Here is a 25,574-nt window from a genome sequence, read left to right on the forward strand (position 1 = left end):
GATTTGAACTTGGGACTCCCTGGTCCTAGTCCAACACTCTAACCCTCTCACTGTCCCACCACCCCAAACTCTGACATTCTGAGGGGTGTCATATTCCCAACCCTAGAAAGGGATTTCAGGAAAGCAAAGACCATTCCTGCCACCTAATGGCACAGTGGGGAAATGCCTTGACTACCAAGCCAGACGTTGCTGGTTTGAATCCCTGCTGGTATGTTCCCCAGACTAAATGGGAAACACCTGTATTTGGCAGCAGTGATATAGGAAGATGCTGAAAGGCATCATCTCATACTGTGCGGGAGATGACAATGGTAAACCACTCTTGTATTCTACCAAAGACAACCACAGGGCTCCAGCCCTTTCGTTACATCTTTAATTGCTTGAGTGTGTCAGTGACATTTATTTTAAGTGAAATACCCAAACATGTAATACGATAGTTGAGGCCTGAAACATCATTATGATTCATGTTCCTTTATTTTAGTGTCTAGAAAAATCTGCCAAGGAGTGAAAAATCTCCTTCCCTGAAGAGCAATGGAAATTGTCTCTGCATCTATTGTTTCCTGGAGCACACTCAGCACACATCCAGCCTGCAAGATCAGAACCACACTGCACACCCCATTCAGGGCTGGCTGCACTCTAGATGTGAAATGAACATCCAGCAATTGTATGGCGGGTGGGGGGGAGGGGGATAGAGCTGGTTCATGAATATTCTTTATATACAAATAAATAAAATAAAATGCAGCAGAACAGTCATCCTCTGAATCTTGGCTGAAGTGCAGGTGGAGTAGAACAATTCACTGGAGTAGAGCAATTAACTAGCAATAACAACTTTTATTTTTTATGGAGTGCCTTTACTAAGAGGTGCAGAGAGCAGACAAGGCAGCAGAGGGCAGAATACTAGTTCAGTTGCAGGAATGAGAGGGTGGAGGAGTTTAGCAGTTTAATCTAAGCTACAGGACTAGGCTAGATTGCTGGAGAGGGACCAATGGTCTTAGGATGTGGTGCCCTGTTGATAAATGGCCTTAATCAGCCATGTTGAAGGCATTGGCCTAGTTTAGCATGCTTTTAAAAGTGTCTGTTGAATATATCAACTTTCCTGAAAACAGGAAATTTTATCAGCACCCTTGAATGAAAAATAGGGCCTTGGTATTAAGTGCTTGCTCTTTTGTTTCATTGCTTTGTTATGCCATTGTTTTGGTATAACTAAGTGACCTGGTCACCTAGCACCAAAACGCAGCCCTGAGACCAGCTCAGAACCCATCTGTTTCATTGCGCCACCAAGACAGAGAGACAGTGAAATCTATGCAGCCATTTACATTCCAAGAGAGCCCTCGATCTGAGGGACTGTTTTCAATAAATAATCAAATCAATTAATATATAGTTTGTAGGGTGACAGCCAAGTCAGAAAGAGTGTCAGAAAGCCCAGATGTGTGTGCCCTGTCTTGGCAAGGTGGAGCCTTGGGGCCGATCAGTGGGTCACAGATCTGGCAAGTGGTTAGAGGCAGAAGAAGAGGACAGGCAGAGTTCAGTAGCAGATTATGATGAAAAACAAGGACGGCTGAAGGAAGGTTTTTTCAGGACCACGGACAGAGCTCCCAGAGAAGATGATTTATATCAATACAAGCCTTAATGTGTCAGTTCTCTGGCTGGCAGCCTAACACTCTGTTGCTTTCCATGGTTGCTGAGCATGTTCCTTGCACTGGTGGGCAGGCTCTTCAGGGGATACACAAGCTCTTACAGCCCTACTGTTAGTACAGGAAGCCAGGCGTGCCAACCCCACAATAGGTACAGGCAGACAGGCAGTCAAGGTGCCCAAGTCAGCCAGCATGGTGTAGTGGTTAGGGTGCTGGACTAGGACCGGGGAGACCCAAGTTCAAATCCCCATCCAGCCAAATACTTACTGGGTGACTCTGGGCCAGTCACTTCTCCCTCAGCCTAACTTCACAGGGTCGTTGAGAGGAGAACCTCAAGTATGTAGTACACCGCTCTGGGCTCCTTGGAGGAAGAGCGGGATATAAAATGTAAATAATAAAAAAATAATAATAATATGACCATGAAATGGGGCTCTCATTTTTTTTCTAGTATACCCAGCTCCCTGTGCAACCAGGGGCAGTATCCCAGAATCCTCTGCAGTGTCTCAGTGTAGTATTGGGTCACACGCTGCCATGAGCCTGGCTTCCAGCACCATCTGAACACAGAGGGCAAGGGGCCAATGGCACAGACTGAGGAGGCCCCAGGCCTGAGCACCAACACAGAGTCCAACCAGGACCCCCAGAGCCCTCAGACTGACTTCCATTAGGAGCTAGCAACCTTTGGCTGCTTGTGTATAGGGAATAGCTGCTTGTCCCATTTCTGGTAAGGCACCTGTGTAGAAAGGCAAACTGATGACTGCTCTGAAAAATTCTTCATTACCTTGCCTAACATTTGGCATTTATTTCAAACTAGCTTAAAGTACCTGGCATTGCTCGGGCTTATAATAGTTTATAGAAACTTAGAGGGGTGGTTGTTGGGGTTCCTGGGTACCCTATGTTACTCATAGGGTCATCGGAAGTACTTTGCAAAGTTTGGCCCCGATAGCTCAAAGGGTGTAGGAATGTATAGGGAACAGACAAACATCCCATTTTATTTATATAGATAAATGATAAAAAGACAAGCACACACAATCTTAATGTGATGTATGCTATATATATGATCTATCTATATCACCCTTGACAGGCTGCAGAAGAGGGAGAGGCCAGACAGCTGGAGGCCCTCCATTCACCTGGCTCCTCTCTTCTAAGAACTGGATCTAGCTGCAGCAGAGGAAAGGGTCAGAGAGCTGAATCCCTTCCATTGGTCTAGCTGGGACCAGTTTTGATCTTGCTACTCCCCTCCCAAAGCTGTGTCTATTTGCAGCCAGGCAGACAGCCACCCATCCCACCAGAGATGTTGCTGCAAGTTTTAATGCATTTATTGCTTTGCTATTGATATTGGAACCTGCTTGGGAAACTTAGAATGAAAGTGGGATAAAAACATAATAAATAACTAAATGAATGAATGAATGAGCAAGCAAGCAAGTTTGGGACAGGTGATATGGTTGCTCATATGTTTATCCATATGTGCACCAAAGGTTGTATTATCTGCATGCATATGTGGGCACATGAGCCCATACATATGGGTGAGTGTGCAATCTATGCAGATTTATGGATTCAGATTCTTGCAAAGATACATGGGTCTCTCTGTATCTTTTTCTCTTTTACTGGCTTCTACCATGCCTAAGAACATATACTCAAGGTTACTTAAAGCAAGCCATCCCCTCTGTGTCCTTCATCCATTCATCCACTGTAAGGATTGAAAAAAAGATTAATGTATAGCCTTTCAGTGCATGCTTATAATTGACACATGGATTGTGAGCTTGTTTACGAGACACAAGGCTGCTCTTGGCACCTGGCTTTCTTTGCCTTTGATGTTGAGACCCAACAGAAAGTGTTGGGAAGGGAAAGAGAAAGGCTGAACACTGAGGAGTAAACACAATGTTCTTTCTCAAAGCAGGGGAGAGCCATGAGGCAGATGGAGCAGAAAATCATGCTAGTTTCTGATAAGGAAAGCACGTGTCCATGAAGAGGTTAACTTGACATTTGCAGCCCACGCTTTCCTTGTGCTTGAGAAGATACAGAATGACAATCTGTTGTCTTATCCATGATACTATGTATTTTTGCAATGCTAACAAAAAATCAGCATCAGTTCTCTAAAGAGGAGTCCTGACTCACTGACCTTTCAGAGTTATTTGAAATTGTCAACAAGCATGTGGGGATAATCCAGTCGATATTATATATTCCCCAAAAGCTTTTGACAAAGCTCCTCATCAAAGGCTCCCCAGTAAGCTTGGGAGAAGAGGATGGCTCCCCTTACAGATTATTAATTTGTTAAACAACAGGAAGCAGAAGAAAGGAATGAGCAGACTGTTCTCACAATGGAAGGAACTAAGCAGCGGATTCACCAAGGATCTGTATTGGGAGGACCAGTGCTATTAACTTGTTCATGAATGATTTGGAGGCTGGGATGATCAGTGAAGTGGCCATGTTCTTAGTTGACATCAAATAATTCAGTATGATGAAGACCCAAATAGACTTTGACAAGATAATGAAGAAGGATTCCCAAACTGGGTCCTCATATGTTGTTGGACTACAACTACCAACATTTCCAGCCTTTGAAATCAATGAGACAAGTAAGTCATGACTAACTGAAGTCCCAATAATCTCAACAGAACTTCATTATGACTAATGTAGTTTGCATGCTGCCCCATGTATGTAAAATACTTTGGACATTCAGAAACCTCTATATAAATGCTAAATATTATTGTTCATACTCACAGTGAGCATTCAGAGCATTCTGTTTTATAGAATAAGTCGTGCAAGGAGTGCAAGACCGAGTGATCAGGATACGAACTCAGATTTCCCTCAGATTCAGATCAAAGGTCAGCCTGCTTTCATACACTGAGGTTGTTCACATGACCAGGCAGGTGGGATGGTGGGGGTGAGTGGTGGGGTGGGGAAAAGGCTATACTCCCTCTTCCCCTCAGACAACCGAGTCCAGCTGCTAGGAGCACAGACAGCACTCCCAGATAAGCAGGGCTGCGTGCCTGCAGAGCACAGCTCTGGAGGCCAGGATGATGCATCCTGGCCTCCAGGAATCCACAATGCACCATGCAACAAATGCAATGCATTGGGGAATTCCCCCAGGAGATGGGCACCCTTGGTGCCTGTTTCTGTGTCTGCTGGGGCTAAACATAGCCCCAGCAGACACACAATCGAGTAGCCCAGGTTAAAGGAGCACCTGTTCCCTTAACCTTGGGTAACAGACAGCTGGGATCCAAAGAGGGACTAGGTGGTGATGGCCAACCGGGCCTGATCCTGGTGGTTCTCATGCACAACCTAACCCAGGCTGGGCATCGCTAGCCTGGGTTAGGCTGCACATATGAACAGCCTCATTATGTTATACATGTGTTGAGACGTCTGTGCATACATACAGGGTTGGGGTTTTTTTGGTGAATGACTGTAATTGCATTCATTTAAAAAGTGAACCTGAGCACAGGCCCCCTGAAACACAGGATACAGATCGGAAGGGTACTGTTGAACCTGCATTCAACATAACATGTGAATAACTGCCCCTGCTTATGGATCTGTACCTGTGCGTGTTGTACACCGATTGTACGAGCGTTGAACATCACATGCGGATATTACAGTCTCCGCCTTCAGTGTTGGCCACAACAGTCATGGCTATACATGGTCTCTCACTATGAATTATTCTGGGGAATTAATGCATTTAGAATATCAGCTTGGAATTGGATTTACACTGCTAGTACTCAACCTTCATGTCTCTCTTTCTAATATTATTTGACATGAGGCTTTCATTAACCTTTCTGCAGTAAGACAGCATTATCAGACTCCCCCCTCCCCCCGCCGCTTTCCCTGCCTGCTATTGGACAGGATCAATAGAGAAAGAAAATAAGCATGTTTCCCCTCAACCTACACAGTTTCCAGTCCCACTGCAATTTTCTTCCAGCATGAACTGCCACTCAGATTTGATGTAGTGCATGATATATTTATTACAGACAATCTTGAGCCCCTATAATGGCTAGATCTAGTATTCCAACTGTTCTGAATGGCAGCTCACATGGAGAAGAAATAGATTTTGTGCGTGTGCACCATTTTGTGCGTGTGCACCAGTGCCGGTATTCTCAGGAGCACAGCCCACCCCGTCCCCATCCCAGAATGTCATTGCTTTTGCTCCACATCCTGATTCCCCCCCCCATAGGAAAGCTTGTATGCCATTAAACAAGTACAAGCATTGGCATGATTGCTCTGGAAAGAAGTGGTCGTTCCTCTTCTTAGCCACTACCATGATCATCTCTTGCATCAGCAAAAGCCTTTTCACTTTAACTTTGCTCGAGGTAAGTATGCATTCATCTAGACATCTGATTAATTTCATGGGCTATATTCTTACAGAGGCTCAAGCAAGCTGCCTTTTGCTGCCAGAGTCTTGTTATTTCATAATTATATTTTAATGTTCTCCCCTTTTCTCTCTTACACACACACACACACACACACACTTAAGATGTCTGATGCAGGGTTGGCCAGCTTGAAGCATTATAGCTGTTTTGGGGACTACAGCTCCCATCATCCTCAGCCATAATGGCAAACAGCCAGGAACTATGAGTTGTAGTCCAAGAATGGCTGGCAGGTCTAATCACCAAGTGGCCAACCTTAGTCTGATGGTTGTAGAGCGGTAATTCTAAAAATCCCATAATTCTGGAAATGGGAATTGCCCTAATCCAAAGCATTCTCAGACAATCTTGGCAATGAAAATATTATTTAAAAATGGAGAAACCTTAAACCAATGGCAAAAATACCACTAGAAGATAGAGCTTTACATTCACAAAGGACTAACAAGGAACTATTTGTTCAACAAAAATATTTTATTCATTCTGCTCACCTGATTTCTCTCTGCCGAACTGTTTCATTCAAGATAAGAAACAGTTTGGAATTAAACCTAATTTGCTAAAGAAGAAAGGCTATTCCCTAACACCATTAGGAACTAACCCTGGATCCTAGCTTGCAGCAACAATTGTTTCTAATTAGAGCCATGCTATTTGCCTTCTGCGTTGCTCTACCTTCTTCACAGAAAATTATTCTCAGCTGGAATCTGTGCAAATAATTGATGCAATTATAGAGCACAGCAATGCTGCAGCACAATTTGGAATTATTTTTTTACCACAAGGTGGCACTATGGATTGCTGAATGAGAGATACAAGCTGAAAGTTTAGAAGTTATGATGAGGCTGTTCTCACAAGCAGCCAAGCCCAGGTTTGGCTGCCCATGAGAACTACCGGGATGTGCACAGATCCCAGCGGTGCTGCGATGCCAAACCCAGCACCGAAGCCTGGCTCTTAGCTGAGCATAAGGGCTCAAATGCATCCTTAACCCGGCTTCTGGGATTGTGTGTCAGCGTGGGCTACTTGTAGCTTGCTTTGACACAGAGACGGGTGCCTAGAGCACAGATGCTCTGGGAGAATCCCCTGATGCATTGTGGGATACCCAGAGGCCGGGAGGCCGGCCTCATAGCGATTGGCCCTGCTCCCCATAGCATGGAGCGGTGGGGGTCATGTGGGAGTACAGAGCATGCTCCCACCAAGCTCAGAATGCTCGTCTGGGGGGAAGGCAAGTTTTGCGAAGCCTTCCCCCTGCCGGCCGGCCGGCCTGCCCAGTAGGTCATGTGAATGGCCCCGATGCCTTGCTGCTTATCATTTATTGCCCTGCACTGTTGAAATCACAGGCGACATTGTCTGTGTTCTCCTCTCAGCTTAACAGCAACAGAGATCCATGGTCTATAATTTAGTGTGCTATCTTGTGGCAACCAATGACATCACAAAACAGCTTCTCCCTGGAGCACTTATTTAATGTTTTAAAGAATGGATTCTGTGTTGTGTTTTTTAAAAGGGAACAAATGAACACAACTGTGTTAAAAGGCTGACAGCCTGCCTGGACGAGTCACAAATCTGCTGACTGAATCAGCACTTGCATCCCTGGCATGTCTGTCCCTTACACAACAAAGGCAGGTGCAAATACCCCAAGGGAAAGCAACCTACAGTAATCCTTGTTGCTGAGATACATACATCTGTATACACCCTATGTGAATTCTGTGACAGCCCCTTAGGGGCAAAGGAGTTGTGTTTATCCAGTTCCACTCTCCTTTCTTCTGGCTGTTACCTTTGTTCAGGCCGCAGTGCTGGGAAAGCACACCACCATTCCTGTGTGAAGATCAAGGGCCCTCCCCATGAGGTCTGAACGCCTTTGCTCTCATGTGTGCAGATATACAGTAGGAGAGCTCAGGGTTGATGAGCATGGCAGTAATTTGGGCATCACAGGAACTGATCCCAAGCAAAAGGGAGAACATGCTGAATGGCTGGGGAGAAGGCAAGTTTTCTCGGCTTTGCAATAAAAACACCCCATTAGGGGAGGTTTCTCCCCTCCCAGCTAACAAAGGAAGGGGACTTTTCTCTTCTTGAAAAAAGAAGGAAAAAGGGGCTAGTGGGTTAACATCCTTCCTTTGGCAGTGTCACAGGATTGTTGAAATGAACATAGAAACATAGGAAGCTGCCTTATACCGAGTCAGACCATTGGTCCATCTAGCTCAATATTGCCTACTAGGCTTGTGCACCACCAGAAATATTGGACCAATGTCGGTCTGATAATGATGTGCAAATAAATATCTAAAGTGGGGAGGCCGATACAGTCTCCCCAACACTAATGGTGTCAGGCCAGGATTGACCTGATATTTTACCCATAATCCTTACTGGAAGCTGGCTTGGAGAGTAAGTCTCTTCAAGCCAGCTGCAGACTGAGTTTTTAAGCATGGCACCCTCAAAATCAAGGGGAGGGGGCCAAGGTAAACCCTGCCCCCCAGAAGCAGCCACTGGGCCAGATTTTGGGGGGTGCAGTCCTTCAGGGGTGCATATTCCTATCAAGCAGATACAACTGCATGGTCCTATGGTCTACACTGACTGGCAGTGGCTGTCCAAGGTTTAAGAACAGAAGAACAGCCCTGCTGGATCAGGCCCAAGGCCCATCTAGTCCTGCATCCTGTTTCACACAGTGGCCCACCAGATCAGGCAGGAGTCTTTCCTTCCTGGGGATGCTGCCAGGGATTGAACCTGGGACCTTCGGCATGGAAGGAGGTGCTCCACCACTGAGCTATGGCCCCGTCCTGTAAGGGGAATATCTTTCAACCGATGGGGCTCACAGGAGGTCACCTATCCAAATGCAAACCAGGGCAGACCCTGCTTAGCAAAGGGGAGCCGTTCCTGCTTGTTACCACAAGACCAGCTCTCCCCCAGATGGACTGGAAGAGGCTGAGTTTCGCTCTCAAAAGAGCAGATGTTTGGAGGAGAAGAGAGCAGAGTAAGGGGGGCCCTTATACCCCATTCACCTAGGTTAGGTATATGGATTAGCAAATATGCCGGAGGTTGCTGCTGCCTGAGATGAAAAGCAATCATCTTTTACAGTTTTGCCCTGGAGCAACAACACAACACAAGCAGGGTTGTACACATTACGCATGCACACACATGTGGTTTCTCTGACACATTTACTCCAAGGCAATTTTTTTGACATAAGGCTGGCGGTCTCTTGTTAACAACCTAGCCAAGATCCATCCTAGCGATGGTGGCCAATCAGACTGGTGTGATCAAAAAGACCACCACTCACTTTGGTAGGGAATGGGAAGCTCCTCTCTCTCTTAATGTATATCGTGTCATGACGATTTGTGAGGTCTTACACCTACAAGGAAGCTTCCAGGAAAGGCTCACCTGGTTTTCAGGAAGCATCATGTGGGGCTCCATAGGGGAATGTCGACAGTTGCTGCGGGAGGTTCCCTCCCGACTCCCTCCCAGAATGCATTTTGACTGGACCTGCAGTCAGAAAGCCAGCCCTTCTGCTCCAATGGTCAGTAATAATGTGAAATGTTTTTTAACCCCCAACCTTTAAAAAAGAAACCGTTTACATAGGAAACCAGGACTTCGAATCCAAGAAAGCCTGTAAGATTGTCAGGACAGACTGTTAGCAGACCCCTGCCAAGTGAACGGAGAAGCACTTCTTAAAGTGGCGATTCTCTTAAATTTAGCACGGGGAGAACCAACCGTCCCTGTCCAACCCGCTCACAGCCTCCCCCGAGTGGCGGTTGCTGGGGGTCTCCCTTGTGTTTCTTTTTAGATTGTGAGACCTTTTGGGGCAGGGAGCCATCTTATTTATTATTTATTTATTTTTCTATGTCAACTGCTTTGTGTTGAAAAGCAGTATGTAAATATTCGGAAGCGCGGTAGAACAGAAAAGCCTTTGCGTGCTGGTCTAGACATAACAAGAGCGAGGCCCCACCACGTTTCCCAAGCAAGGGTGCCACAGACACCGGATGGGAAGTAAACTTCCCTTTACTGGGGGAGCAAGCTGATGGGAGAATTCACCCTGGGGTACTTGTCTGTCTCTATCAACCTTCCTTCCAAGTGGTGATGAGAATTGTACCATACAATAAGGCTATTCTCACGAGCTGCTTGTGTGGAGTGACGGGATCCATGAGGATCCCGGCGTTCCTGCCCAGACTAACCCCACTTCTGAGCATGCAACCCGAGGAGACAGAGAGATGGGTGCCTAGAGCACCCATCTGACAGGGGAATACCACACACATCACGCAGTGCCTTGTGGGATATCTGGAGGCCAGGATAATGTTCCGGCCTCTGTTGATCCGTGCTGCTCCCTGCGGCGTGGATCATGTGTGCGTGCAGCTCATGCGCTGAAGACACAGAGATCGTTCTCATGACCAATACCAAGGTGGGCAGGGAAGCTAAAATCCAACCAAACCTCCCCCAAACGATTATCCGGGATGCCTTCAGTAGAATTCATGTAAAATTCTACAATGACTTGGAGTGGTGGGGGCGGGGGAGAGGTACAGAGCCCACTAGTCATATCAGTGTGTTACAAAACACATAAAACCCTGGAGAGAGATTTGTCTCAAATGGCCTTTTAGTAAGTAAGTCCTAGGCTCTCAGAAGAAAGGGACTGGAGGCTTTCCTTTAAAACCTCAATCTGGCATTAGGGCAGCCTATTGCATTCAGAAAACATTAAGATTAGGTTTCTGATCTGCTTTGCTCATTATATGCTTTCCTCGGCTGTATTACAGGCATCTAAATATAAAAACCACTGAGGTTATTGTGAAGGGATGCCAAGGAGAGGAAAAGCTAAAGTCTTACCACAAGGTGGCATGTAGCATTCAAAAATCTCCTCTCGAAGAACAATGTGGGCTTTGGAATACTGAATATAAAACCATGGTGACTGGGAGATTAGGGCTGTCACCACCACTCCAGAAGAAAATTTGCTCTGCAAAAAGCAGGAAATGAGAATCCAGGGCAACCTCAAACATTTGCCAGGAAACGTCTTGAGCTTTGGCTTCAGTCCTGCCTAAGCCATCTACTCCAAAGTAGCTCCACTGGGAATAAAGAATTCCAGGATTGTATCCAATGGTGCAAAGGCAAAATCACTTACTGCAGATTAGTTACTCCTCATTGCCTTACAACCACCCTGCCAGAAACACCCTGCAGAGCCTACCCTGCCAGACTCAAGGCAATCAACGGGTGGATTTCTTCCCACTTTTGCTAATGTATACCTTGGGCCAAGCAGGGATTCTGATTGCACTAGGGATTGTGAATTAAGATGGGGCAGCTCTATCAAATGGATTCGTATGGAGGATGTAGACATGCGGAGGTGGAGTTCATCTATTGATTTAGCAAATTTATGTCATGTTCCAGCCTGAGCCCCACTGAGCAGCAAGAAACCATGAAACAAATGCAGTGAAATCAGGGATGGACCTTTCATGAGGCAAGGTGAGGCAGTCACTTCAGGCAGCAGATTACTGGGGCACCAGCAGGGTCACCACTGGAGCAGCTCTTTGGACCGATCTGACCTAGGAGCATAGGAGAAGCTGCCTTATGCCAAGTCCGTCTGTCTAGTCATATTGAGATGCCAGGGAGGGAACTTGGAACCTTCTGCATGCAAGCATCCAGGTGATCTTCCCAGAGTGGTCCCATCCCCTAAGGGGAATATTTTGTTTGTTTGTTTGTTTAAATTTTCTTATATACTGCCTTTTCCAAAGACTCTGGGCGGTGAACAACAATACCAATAACAATTAATTAAAATAACGATAATGATTAAAGAATATCTTGCAGTGCTCACACATATAGTCTCCCATTCAAGTGCAAACCACAGTGGACCCTGCTTAGGAAGGGGGACAATTCCTGCTTGCAGCCACAAAGCCATCTCTCCTTTCTAGGAGGAGATTGTGCAAGGAGACTTTAGAAGCAGAGCCTCTCCCCACATTCAAGCAAGAAGCATGAAGAGGGAAGAGGAGACTGCTGGCAACTTTTCCTCTTGCTGGGCCCCATGCATTTTCAAAGCTTGAGACGGCAGGTTTTGAAAAGGGGCTGGTGCCCACCAGAAGCACTGACTACCTGCCCCAAATCAGCTACTTTACTGGGATTAGGAAGAAGAATTCGCAGTTCAAAGGGCATGCAATCCATACACCTCCCATTTCAGCAATGTAGCCAGTTAACTTCCCCTAGTTTGTTTTGCATAAAAACAACATTAATGTTTTGCAAAGGTACCTGGAAATGTGCCCTGAACCTCCTGTTTTCATTTTGGGTAACCATCATAGACGGTTTGCTAGCACTTTTAAATGAGCAAACACGCCAGTCACTTCAAATACCCTGTGGAGGCCCATTGAACGTTCAGGGCAGCTTGTTCTGGCTTTTCAGGAAATGCATCTTAAGCAGCTATAAACCTAATGAGGAGGATTGTTCAACGGCCACCGTTTTGGTGCAGCTTGAATGGTACTTAAAGCCCAGCAGGGACAGATTGTAACTGAAATATTACTTAAAAATTCTCCAAGCAATTACACAAACTTATCACTATGAGGAATAATGGGAAAACATCTGTTTGTTCCTCTTGACCTCACATCACAGTCCTCACTTATGAAAGGAACAGCTGCAGGAGATGCACGGCTGAATCCTATGCAGATGCAGACTGGCAGTGCCAACTTCACAAGTAGGAAACAACAAAATGTCTTAACTGTGCACTGAAGACCCAATGATATCAGTGGGACTTGACTGATCTGGATTTTGCCCAACAGAGTGGTGTAGCAGAACATAAGAACAGACCTGCTGGATCGGGCCAAAGGCCCATCTAGTCCAACATCCTGTTTCACACAGTGGCCCACCAGATGCCGCTGGAAGCCTACAGCAGGAGTTGAGGGCATGCCCTCTCTCCTGCTGTTACTCCACTGCAGCTGGTACTCAGAGGCATCCTGCTTTTGAGGCTGGAGGTGGCCTATAGCCCTCCAACTAGTAGCCGATGATAGACCTCTCCTCCATGAGATTATCTAAACCCCTCTTAAAGCCATCCAGGTTGTTGGCTGTCACCACATCTCATGGCAGAGAATTCCACAAGTTGATTATGTGTTGTGTGAAAAAATACTTCCATTTGCTGGTCCTAAATTTCCCGGCAATCAATTTCATAGGATGACCCCTGGTTCTAGTGTTATGTGAGTGGGAGAAGAATTTTTCTCCATCCACTTTCTCCACTCCATGCATGATTTTAAAGACCTCTATCATGTCTCCTCGCAGTCGTCTTTTTTCTAAACTAAATAGCCCCAGGTGTTGTAGCCTTGCCTCATAAGAAAGGCCCCTGATCATCTTGGTTGCCCTCTTCTGCACCTTTTCCAGTTCTACAATGTCCTTTTTTAGATGTGGTGACCAGAACAGTACACAGTACTCCAGGTGTGGCCGCACCATAGTTTTGTATAAGGGCATTATAATATTAGCAGTTTTATTTTCAATCCCCTTCCTAATGATCACTAGCATGGAATTGGCCTTTTTCACATCCAGGTTGGAGTAACCCTGGGTTAGTGTACAAATCTCTGCTCAGATAGGAAACTCACTGGGTGAGCCTGTCTCAGCCTGACCTACCTTACAGGGTTCATGTGCAGATAAAGCAGTGGGAGAAGGGAGAAGATGAATCTATGCTGCCTTGAGCTTCTTGTACAAGAAATAAAAGGAAAGATTGTGTTGTCGAGTTGGTGTTGACTCCTAGCGATCACATTCCATGTAAATTTCATGGTAGAATACAGGCATGGCTTACCACTGCCTCCTCCCACACAGTATAAGATTATGCCTTTCAGCACCTCCCTCTATCGCTGCTGCCCAATATAGGTGACTACAAATGTATTTACTAGGCACAGTCTGGGAAGCACACCAGCGGGGCTTTGAAGATAAACATGAGCAAATGAGCAAAAATACTACTATGGGCCATAAGGTCTGGGGATACTTATTGGTAGCCAATTGAATTGGCTCCATGAAATATTTAGGCACTTCATTTTACCTGTACCATGGGGAAAGGTGCAGAAGAGGGAAACCATGATGGTCGGGGCCTGGAGCACCTTCCTTATGAGGCAAGGCTGCAGCATCTGCGACTCTTTACTTTGGAAAAGAGGTGACTTCGGGGGGACATGATAGAGGTGTATAAAATTATGCATGGAGTAGAGAGAGTGGACAGAGAGAATATTTCCTCCCTCTCTCACAACACTAGAACCTGGAGTCATCCCATGAAACTGAAACTGAATCATCTCATGAAATTTAGGACCAACAAAAGGAAGCACTTTCCCATACAACACATAATTAAGCTATGGAATTCTCTGCCACGGGATGTGGTGATGGCCACTAGCTTGGATGGCTTTAAAAGGGGCTTAAACAAATTCATGGAGGACAGGTCTATCAATGGCTTGATGGCTATAGACTACCTCCAGCCTTATAGATGGAAGACCACATGACTGAATGATCTTAAATAAACAAACAAATAAATATTGAAATTTGTAAACCCCACTACCATACCACCTACAGCTGAAGTGGTACAATTGAGGACCGTGATTATCACCTCATCTGTAAAGATCAGGCCTCAAAGAGGCATGCAGAGCTCTCTGGTGTGTGTGCGCGTGCATGTGCATGTGTGTGCATGCGTGCATGCATTCACACACACTTGGAGAACTTTACCTAATGTCTCAAAGTTTAGCATGCAGAGTGCAGTCTGGAACTATAAGAATCAAAGGGAACGTTGCTCTTTACTTCAGTGGGATGTACGTTAAACCCCAAAAGACACAAACAAATCACAGGAAGCTTTTCCTGTCCCCAAATTTTAAAAAAATGCACACTTAGATCTTCCAAGGCTCCTGTATGAATACTTCATATGACAGTACACTAAATATAGACAGGAAAAAAATGTATCTGGTCTGTTTCCTTTATAGGAACTGCTAAAATATATAAAAGACGCTGCTTGAAACAAAAGCAATTTGACTTGACAGACATGACAGACTGGGCCTCTAAGACAGAAGGCTCTAAATATATACACTAATACTTTGCACAAAATTGGTTAGATTATTAGCATGGTGATCAAATGCAAAGGAGGATTAGGTCTCTGAACATTTAATAGCTGTGTGAAAAAGGACATTTTGGAAGGCAAAGAATTGTCATGATGCACAGGGCAAGGAAATTGGCTGCTGTCACAACTCTTTCAGACACTGTTGTATTTAGAGAAGCTGGTCTTGTGGTAGTAAGCATGTCTTGTCCCCTTAGCTAAGCAGGGTCTGCCCTGGTTGCATATGAAAGGGAGACTTGATGTGTGAGCACTGCAAGATATTCCCCGCAGGGGATGGAGCCGCTCTGGGAAGAGCAGAAGGTTTCAAGTTCCCTCCCTGGCTTTTCCAAGACAGGGCTGAGAGAGATTCCTGCCTGCAACCTTGGAGAAGCTGCTGCCAGTCTGTGAAGACAATGCTGAGCTAGATACACCAATGTTGGTCTGACACACTATTTGGTAGCTTCCTATGTCCTTACGTTCCTATGGAGCTCTATCCTTCTTTGCAGCTGGTCACCCCAGTAATTAGAAAGGGTTGCCTTGTTAGATTGACTATCATGCATTTCCCCTGGGTCAGAAGCAATTTTGCAGTTAGGAACATAGGAAGCTGCCATATGCTGAGTCAGACCATTGGTCTATCTAGCTCTGTATTGTCTTCACAGACTGGCAGAGGCTTCTCCAAGGTTGCAGGCAGGAATCTCTCTCAGCCCTATCTTGGAGAAGCCAGAGAGGGAACTTGAAACCTTCTGCTCTTCCCAGAGCGGCTTCATCCCCTGAGGGGTATATCTTGCAGTGCTCACACATCAAATCTCCCATTCAGATGCAACCAGGCAGACCCTGCTTAGCTATGGGGACAAGTCATGCTTGCTACCACAAGACCAGCTCTCCTCTCCTAAGTTATACAATACAAGGCAATTCTGTAATCCTGCGTTCTTGCCCCCATGCCATGGTGCAACATACAGAGCATGGAAGTATTCAAGGATAGCAACCAACTTATGCAGCCGCACTTCTGCACAGTTCTAAGGTATTTTAATCAACGCAGGGATGTCCTGGCCTCCTCCACCAGATGTCACTGCAAAGTTACACTATCGTATAATGACAATCTGAGGTGCCCACACAATAAAGACTAAGCGCAGATGGGAAAGCCGTTGCTTGTCACCGTGATCTTTGTTCCTTCCCTGGCTCCATCTTTGTTCCTTCCCTGGCTCCAGGAGCAACAAGGACGGAGTAGTGACACTCGGAGCCAAGCTCTTTTTCAAGACAAGAAGAGGACAAAGAATTGATTGCACACTGTGGGAACAAATACCGGTTCTTTACATGATGCTTAACTGACTGGTACTTAGGTGTTTATGCTGCCTCAAGGGCTTGGGTTGTTTGCTTTGTTCAAATGCAATGGAGAAATTGGTCATTGGGCATGGTTCCAGCATTCCAGGCTCTATATCCTCCACCCAAGGTCACACAAGCTGGCCAGCTCTTTGTGGTGCCTCTAGCCTTGAGGTGCTGCGGCTGTCTTGAAATCGTTGCCCTCCAGAGCTACATCCCTCAGTTCTAAGTAATTTCTCGTCTCTTCCTAGCTCCATTATTTTTTACCAAGCAGCAGGTCATTCAAAGACTGTCTAAACAAAAATCCATCCTCGGGTGTTTTGGCTCATTCCCCTCCATGAACCAAGTGCCTAAACCAGTGGTTCCCAACCAGGGTTTCTCCAGATGTTGCTGAACTACCATTCCCATTACCCCCCGTCACAATAAATCATAGCTGGGAATGATGAGAGTTTTAGTTCAGCAACATGTGGAGGAACCCTGGTTGGGAACCACTGGTTTCAACAGTCCCATGTTCTCTCTCTCTCTCTCTCTCTCTCTCTCTCTCTCTCTCTCTCTCTCTCTCTCTCTCTCATATCTCTGTTTTCGGAAGAAAGACCACTATTCAGTTCCTTGGAGCATATGAAGCTGCTGCCTTATACCAAGTTGGATGATTGGGCCATCTAGGTCAGTATTGCCCATGCTGACTGGAAGTAGCTCCTCCAGCAAACACAAAAATGGTGAAAAGGAGCAGATGTGGATTTCAAACCAGAAGAGAGCAGATTGGCTTTAAGCTGGGTATATCATTCATTCATTCATTCACCATACTTTTATACTGTCTGATATGCACATCTCTAGGCAGTGTACAAAATTTAAAATATTTAAAAGTCAACACAGATTAAAATACATACCACAATTAAAACAATAACATAAAACAATTATTAAAACAAATTATTAAAATTAATTCTAATTAAAAGCCTGCAAGAAAAGGTGAGTCTTGAGGGTCTTCCTGAAAACAAACAGAGAAGCTCATTTCAGCAGGGAGCATATTTCAAAGCCTTGGGGCAGCCACAGAGAAAGCCCAGTCCTAGGTCGCCACCAAATGAGCTGGTTACAATCTTTCCTGAAGATTGTAACAGGGTTCATGACAAAAGAGGCACTCTCTTAAATAGCCTGGCCCCAAGCTGTTGAGGGCTTTATAGGTAATAACTAGTACTTTGTATTTTACCTGGAAACGTATTGGCAGCCAGCGCAGTTCTTTTAAAATTAGTGTTATGTGGTCCCTTCGTGTTGTCCCAGAGACCAATCTGGCTGACACATTTTGTACCAGTTGTAGTTTCTGGACTAAGTACAAAGGCAGCCCCACATAGACTGCATTACAGTAGTCAAGCCTGGAAATTACCAGCATATGTACCACTGTTTTAAGGTCATTCACCTCTAGAAATGGACATAGCTGACGTATCAGCCAAAGCTGATAAAAAGCATTCCTAGCCACTGCTTCAACGTCCTGAGCAACCAGGGAGAGCTTTGGGTCCAGGAGCACTCCCAAGCTACATACCTGATCTTTCAGGGGAGTGTAACCTCATCCAGAACAGGCAAATCTAAACCATCTCCTGGGTCCTGCCCCCCCCCATCAGTACCTCGGTCTTATTTGTATTCAGCTTCAGTTTGTTATCCCTCACCCAGCCCATTACTGCCTCCAGGCAGGCATTTAGGGGAGATATGCCATTTCCTGATGGAGTTGACATGGAGAAGTAGATCTGGATGCCATCAGCATATTGATAACACTCTGCCCCGAACCTCCTGATGATCTCTCCCTGAGGATTCATGTAGATGTTAACAACAAACATTTATATACCCCTTTTCAACAAAAGTTTCCAAAGTGGTTTACATAGAGAAATAACAAATAAATAAATAAATAAGACTGACCTCTGTCCCCAAAGGGCTCAACATTCTAAAAAACAAAACAAAACATAAGATAGGCACCAGCAACAGTCACTGGAGGTACTGTGCTGGGGGTGGATACGACCAGTTACTCTCCTCCTGCTAAATAAAGAGAACCACCACATTAAAAAGGTGCCTCTTTACCCAGTTAGCAGGGATTAAAGAGCACTGGAGATGGTATGGAGCCTTGTGGAACTCTACACTTCAGTTCTCGCTTAGCAGAACAACAGTCTCCAAGCGACACCATCTGGAATCTACCAGAGAGGTAGGAGCAGAACCACTGTAAAACAGTGCCATCTAATCCCTCCTCCCTCAGACGGTCCAGAAGGATACCATGGTCAATGGTATCAACAGCCACAGAGAGATCCAAAACAATCAGCAGAGTCACACTCTGTCGATAGCCAGTTGGAGATCAGTCATCGGGCCGACCAAGGCAGTCTCAATCCCATAGCCCTCGCGAAAGCCAGTTTGAAATGCGCATATGCCAAATAACTGGCATGTCTATGAAGGACATATGCTGCCAACACCCAAATAAGGAGGGCCATTGGGATATGGAAGGTAAAGGTAGGATTAGTATTGTGAATGCGATTTTCTGAGCAAAGTATAACATCAGGTAGGTTGTGCTTCTAATTTTAAAGCATGTTAAAGTTTTATGCAAAACAAAGAAAGATCTGCTATTGATTCCAGAGTTGGTTTCAGACTTTTGCACTCTGCCAATGTTACTTCATTTTTGCACTAAAAACTGCCACTGTGAAAAACAGATCAGATTCCAAAAATGCCATGCAAATGTTTATTTTAGCTTCCAAACCCATGCTTAATCTAGCCTTTCATGTTATTCCAATCTATGTCCCAGCTTGCAACCTTCCAGATATAAATTCACTAAGTAGATTATGTTACTACATCAGTGCTGATTGATTTGAGGGGAATATATATATATATATATATATATATATATATATATATATATATATATACACACACACACACACACACACACACACACCACTGCATCATCTGGAGTCAACAGTTCAGCATAATACCTTGAAAAAAGTTTACCCAGTGGCAGATTTATGAAAGCAAAAAAGAAGCAGCTTAGCTTGAATTGCAATGAACTTTTGCATTTTAAACAGAAAAGCCCTGTAAATCCGCTTCTGGATTTACAAAAGAAACAGGAGGGGCAGGAATCTGATGAATACTCGAATGCACTTTCCTTACTGTGACAAAAGTATTCCTGCTCCAAGAAAGGGAGTGGAAATCAACTCCCTTCAGTCTGGGGTTTGCCATCTGCGTTAACGGCAGACTGTGTCACATTGGTGCTGCTGCTGGGACCATAATCTGTAAAGCCTAATATGCATATGCAAAAGAACCTTCTCGGAAAAGGAAAGCTGAGATCTTGCAAGCACATCTTTACCACCTGTCCCTGCAAAAAAGGGAGCAAGGCTCTGTTTTGAAAAGGGAACTTTGCAAAGCAATTTGTGCATTACATTTGGGAGTGAAACACAAAGCCAGCCATGCACCACAACAACACCGAGGAGTACTTTGTCAGCTAGCAGATGCTGATGAGGCAAGCTCCAGAAACAACATGAGCTTGAAGAGGACAGGAAGGACACTTCTGCACCCGCTGCCTCAGCACCGCCCCTGATTCTCTGGTGCCTGCAACGCCTGCACAGATGGAGGGATGGCTGAGCATATGCTCATTATCTACAGAACCCCAGCAACTTGCTAAGGCGATAGCACTGCAAACAAGTAACAAGACAAGAGTGCAAATTCGCTGGGATGCTCAGAGCAAAAGAGCAAGCAGAAGCAACGCTAGCGAGGAGGGCTGCTACCTTTCACGGAGCTGTAGAATTCTGAACGAAGGGCAATCCATGATTATCTGCTCTGCACGGGGATGCCACAGGGGTGTCTCTTTCTGTCCAACAACTATGGGTACTACAGACGTACATATCTTGAGTTGCAAGCCCTATAGACCTCTACAGACATTATTCTGTGCTGTGAGAGAAACGAAGCCATCTGGGCAATGCAGTGGGAAACGACCCATGGCGGGCTTCCAGGGAGGGAGGCAGGAGTTCATCTAGCTTCTCCAGCAGGTGAGCAGCTGCCGCCCTCCCCTCCGCTGTACCCTGTGCCCACATGAGCAGTGGTGTGGCGGAGGGAGATGCTGGGAGCGGGAGGGATCCCCCCTCCCACGGTGCAGCACCCGCTCTCATTAGAGCAGCTGCTGCGCTTGGCACGCCCACTCCTTGCACCCAGCTCACTGCTGGAAAACGGGGTGGGCCAGGCGGGAAGCCGTTTAACCCTGCAGCGATCGCCCAGACGACGGCCGGCTGAGGTTAAGCAAGCCACAGACTCACTGAACCTCAGCTAAACACCAGGTTACAAAGCGGGGCTCGGGGCGGGGGCAGCGCCGGGAGCAACCTCGCTCCAGGCACTTCACACGGGCAGCGTAACCCAGGCGACACATGTGAATATCCTTACTGGTTAACTGCAGCCAGGCACCTACACAGCCACTTGCCAGTGGGCGAGTGTCCCCAGCTCTCTGGCAAGCAGGATACCCAGCACTGCACAGATCCCCCTCCCCAGAGGTCTCATTTCCACGACCATTTTTGAGAAGGTAAAACACACCAGGGACCTTTCCTGAGCGGTAGGAGAGGCCTCCCACTGTCCCATACTATCACCATCTCCCAGCTTCTCTCCTAAGAAGAGAAGCATGCTGGAAAGGGATCTGAGAGAGGAGATGGGATTGGTGCCTGCCTAGTGAGCGAATGGCTCACTCATTATGACTGGCCAGTGAGCTAAGCCTACATTTGTGGATCCCTGGCCTCAATGTGGGGGTGCCTTTCCTCCCTCCCGCCCATGCACATATAATGGGTAAGGACTTTCCCACCTGTTTGTGTACCCCTTCCCCCAATACTGCTGAAAAGGACGTGAAGGTTTTCTCCGAAAAGGCCCCCCCACACACACCATTTGACTCAGCTCTAATACTCCACCACCTGAGGCTTCTGAATGTACAAACTGAGCCTGAAATTTGGTCAAAGGAAGAAGGGGGTGAACTGTTGGCCATTGTGTGTGGATGACATGAGGGGATATGACTGAAGTCTCTTTCTGCAATGTTTGATCTACAAAGGCCTTTTCACAAATGCAAGACTGATGTGCAAATTCACCCTTCATGTCACTGATATTCCAAACGGAAGAACGGAACGGCAGTCTGAAGATGCGAGGTCAAGTTTTAATTAACTACTTCTAGGCGCGAAAGGGGCTTGCTTGCCAACTTTCACTTAAGTAGCATTTTTTAAAAATGGGATGGCTTTTCCAAGTGGCTGTCCAAGTGACAGTCCAACATCAAAGCAGGACCTGCCTTTTCATGCTGCTTTGGATAGCGTGCCATGTTGTTACCCACGTCAATGAACCTGGCTTCCCTGTGCCAATTTCTAGTCAAGGGCTGGCTTGAAAGTCAATGGCAGGCGAAGAACATCCTGAGCATTCCAGCAATGGGATAAAAATCAGTGTCAGCATTACAGTAGCAGCCTTGTTCTCTGAGCCTCTACCCTCCAAGCTCACCACCATGATAATTTCTACTATCAGCAGTTTTCCTTTGATGGGATACCGCCTGAGAGGACATTTTTGTAATCAGTGAAACAAGCTTTCTGATAAAGAATAAGTGGAGTGTGGAGTCAGAACATTAGAATACAAAAATATCATTCACCCCACATCCCTTCCCTGCTAGTGAAACTGGGACACAACATAAGACAGATATTTTTGATGGACATGGTCTAGTCTTGTCTTGGCCCTATGCAAGAGGGCCAAAGAAATGGGCTTTATGATAATGGTAGGAAGAAAATGGACTCTGGCAAGTCTCAGAAATCTCAGTGGCTTTCTGTCTCTCCATCCTACCTTCATACAGCCAGTCGCTGAGTCCATTGAAAATAACTTTGTCTTTTCCGGTGGCAACCACACGGATGGCTTGTTTCCCCACATGGGCACAGTAGTAGATGTTGTTCTCGAAGATAAATATCTGCACACACAAAATGTAAGAAAGAACCCTTTATTTTATGTGTGACATATGCAGCAAAGAAGTTAGTGGACACATGACCAGTGTTCCCTCTAAGGCATGTGCACGTGCTCACAAGTTTTTTGATGTCTAGTCAGTTAATTTTAGATCCCACTCAGGATAATCAGGAAGACCCCACTCTGAATGCACATGCACACACATTGCCTTGATACTGCCGCCCCAAACAAAACTCATTCCGCACACAGATGAAAAAAAGTAGAGAGAACACTCCACATGACCACACAGATGTGAGCACAATCCAGAATGTTCTTCTGTTGCCAAGCCTTGAGAGGCTTTGTATCTTTAAGAGTTGCATGTAATAAAAGAAATTCTGCCAGTGGATTTTTCTCCCAACACTACTGCTGCACTCAGGGCATTTTAAAGACTCCGAGAGGCCCGGGGCAGAATGTTGAGGCCCCCTTGTTCCTTTCTTCTCACTGGCTAACATACAGCACAGCTCTCATAGGAACATAGGGACATAGGAAGCTGCCATATACTGAGTCCGACCATTGGTCTATCTAGCTCAGTATTGTCTTCACAGACTGGCAGCGACTTCTCCAAGTTTACAGGCAGGAATCTCTCTCAGCCCTATCTTGGAGATGCCAGGGAGAGAACCTGAAACCTTCTACTCTTCCCAGAGTGGCTCCATCCCCTAAGGGGAATATCTTACAGTGCTCACACTTCTAGTCTCCCATTCATATACAACCACGGTGGACCCTGCTTAGCTAAGGAGACGTCGTGCTTGTTCCATGCATTCTCATGGTGCATGGAAGCTGGATATGCACATGGAACCTCCCCCCCAGCCAAGAGTGGAGTGGAATCTCTGCTCCATAATTTCTACCCCATTGTGAATGGAGTAGAGCAGACAGAGAGACATTTTTCTCACTCTCTCACAACACTAGAACCAGGGCTCATCCCATTAAACTGAAGGCCATGAAATTTAGGACCAACAAAAGGAAGGGTTTTTCCTCCCACACAATGCATAATTAACCTATGGAACTCTCTGCCACACAATGTGGTGACAGTCACCAGCCTGGATGGCTTTAAAAGGGGCTTAAACAAATTCACAGAGGACAGGTCTATCAGCGGCTGCTAATCTGAGGGCTATAGGCCACCTCCAGCCTCAGAGGCAAGATGCCTCTAAATACCAGTTACAGGGGAACAATATCAGGAGAAAGGGCATGCCCTCACCTCTTGCCTGCGGGCTTTTCAGAGGCATCTGATGGGCCACTGTGTGAAACAGGGTGTTGGACTAGACGGGTCTTGGCCCTGATCCAGCAGGGCTGTTCTTATGTCCAAAGAGCCCGCCCTTGCAGGGAGTGGTGGGGGGCTGCTGAATGCATACGAGAGGGTGGATAATTGCCACTGCACTGCCGCCACCATCATGGCGGCGGCAGTGCAGCAATGATGACGTCCACGTTAGTGTGCATGGAATGGGCTCTCAGTGGGGGCAGAAAGCACGTCCGTGTGTCCCTCTCCCATGGGAAGCTCACTACACTGCAAGTTAGCCGCTGCATCCTGTGTCAATGTTATTATTTGCTCAGTTGGAAAAAAAATGCACATTATCTTTCCGAAAGCTGTGCACATTGGCATTAATATGTGGGTGAAATGTGCAGGTCATACAACAGCACCACCCATGCCCATTGAAGTCAATGGCCCAGTCAACAAAGTACACAGCAAAAACCCAAAATATTGAAATAACCCTTGATCCTGGGGTTATATTTTAAATGATTACTGAATTTACCTGAATTCAATACTAGTTCCACCCCCGCTCCCACCGCCTCCCCAGTTCGTTCATGTTAGAAACCAGGGGGCCATTTTAAATTCAGAATCCTCTTCCTTTTGCGGTAAACAAAAATCTTCCTGCATTTAATCTCTATTTTTTAAGGGGCTTGTCTTAAATTCAAAGTCATCTTGTATTCGGGTAAATACAGTTGCTTTACTGCTTTGAATGAAGAGGATTCGCCTGATTATTTCAAATACTGAACCGTACTTTGGATGTGGGGGCCTCCATGTGTGGAGCCTGGGGCAATTGCCCCCTTTGCCCACCCCCTCCCCCCAGCAAAGGTCCTGGTTGCCCTGTGATGGCGAGAAGCTCTCCGCTGAGAATCCTGCCTTCTCTGCAACACTGCCCAACAATGAACACCGCCACCTAGCAGACTCACACTTCTCCCTGAATTGAATTAGCATCCAGCAGATCAGGATTCACAAGCTGGCTCAAGTTTCTACCCTCACTTTTAGCTAAGTGCTGCTATACTTCCTAATAGCAACAGTAGCATTCCATTTCATGGATTTATCTTTCCACAGCAGAATATTTGCATCCATTAAAAAAAAAAGACATATTTGCATCTTAAAATGCTTCTCTGTTTAATTTATTCTGAAAGCTTTCAGGGAAGTACATAAGGGGCACATCAGCCTCTAACACCCTGAGAGTTAGAGGCATATTATTTATGATCTTCAATAGATATTGAAGGATTTGATTTTATCTATCTAAAGATATTCAAGGGAAAAAGTTAAATCTCTGCCACTCTGCTATGCTGCAGTTCCCCACATCATGCTTATGAAAAAGCAGCAGTGAGAAATGAGATTTCTGCTTAGATTTTATGTACGACTACAGTGTGAGTGTGTTAACCAGGGGAAAACTGGAATGGATCCCAAAACAAGATGAGATCCTAATTTAATTTCAGCAGCAACTCTGGTGAGTTTGCCTAAGGCAAAAGAAACAAGTAAAACTTTAACATTGTTTTATGCATTTCACAAAGACTTGAAAAGAAAAAAGCCTTGAAAAGAAGTGTCAATATGCCCAACTCAAACCTCTATGGACTGAATATGCTGTCACAGATCTTCAAGAATTTACCTTCTTTCGCTCACCAGTTTTTATCATGTGAGACATCAAATGTATGGTGCAAAGTGCAAAATAAAACTGATTTAGTGTGGTATAGCAGTAAGGGTCATGGAGCAGAGAGAGACAGGATCAAATCCCCACTCACAGAGTGACCTTGGGCCAAAAGTTCAGTGGCTGGCAGAGCATAGACTTTGCATGCAGACGGTCCCAGATTCCATTCCTGGTCTCTCCAGTAAGGCCTGGGAAAGACTCTTGCCTGAGACCCTCTGTCAGTCAATGCAGATGATACAAGCAAAAAGAACCAATGGTCTGACCATTGGCAGTCTCCCAGACCTGAACCTATCTCACAGGGTTGTAGTAAGGCCATGAAGCTCACTGAGTAACCTTGGGCTAGTTACCCTCTCTTAGTCAAATCCACCTCAGAGGATGACTTGAGTTCCTGGGTGGAATTCAGAAA

The 25,574-nt window shown here is 45.8% G+C and overlaps 1 protein-coding gene across 7 annotated transcripts in view; it reads right to left on the reverse strand.

The window, feature by feature from the left end:
- DPP6 (dipeptidyl peptidase like 6) overlaps positions 1-25,574 on the reverse strand; it is a 735,952-nt gene that overhangs the window by 95,429 nt on the left and 614,949 nt on the right. For all 7 annotated transcript variants that reach the window (XM_053261856.1, XM_053261858.1, XM_053261855.1 and 4 more), the window contains exon 8: positions 22,116-22,236. In XM_053261856.1, coding sequence (XP_053117831.1) covers positions 22,116-22,236 — 121 coding nt within the window. The remainder of the gene's footprint in view (positions 1-22,115; positions 22,237-25,574) is intronic.

Source organism: Hemicordylus capensis, chromosome 6 (assembly GCF_027244095.1).
Source record: "Hemicordylus capensis ecotype Gifberg chromosome 6, rHemCap1.1.pri, whole genome shotgun sequence".
Taxonomy (NCBI): Eukaryota; Metazoa; Chordata; class Lepidosauria; order Squamata; family Cordylidae; genus Hemicordylus; species Hemicordylus capensis.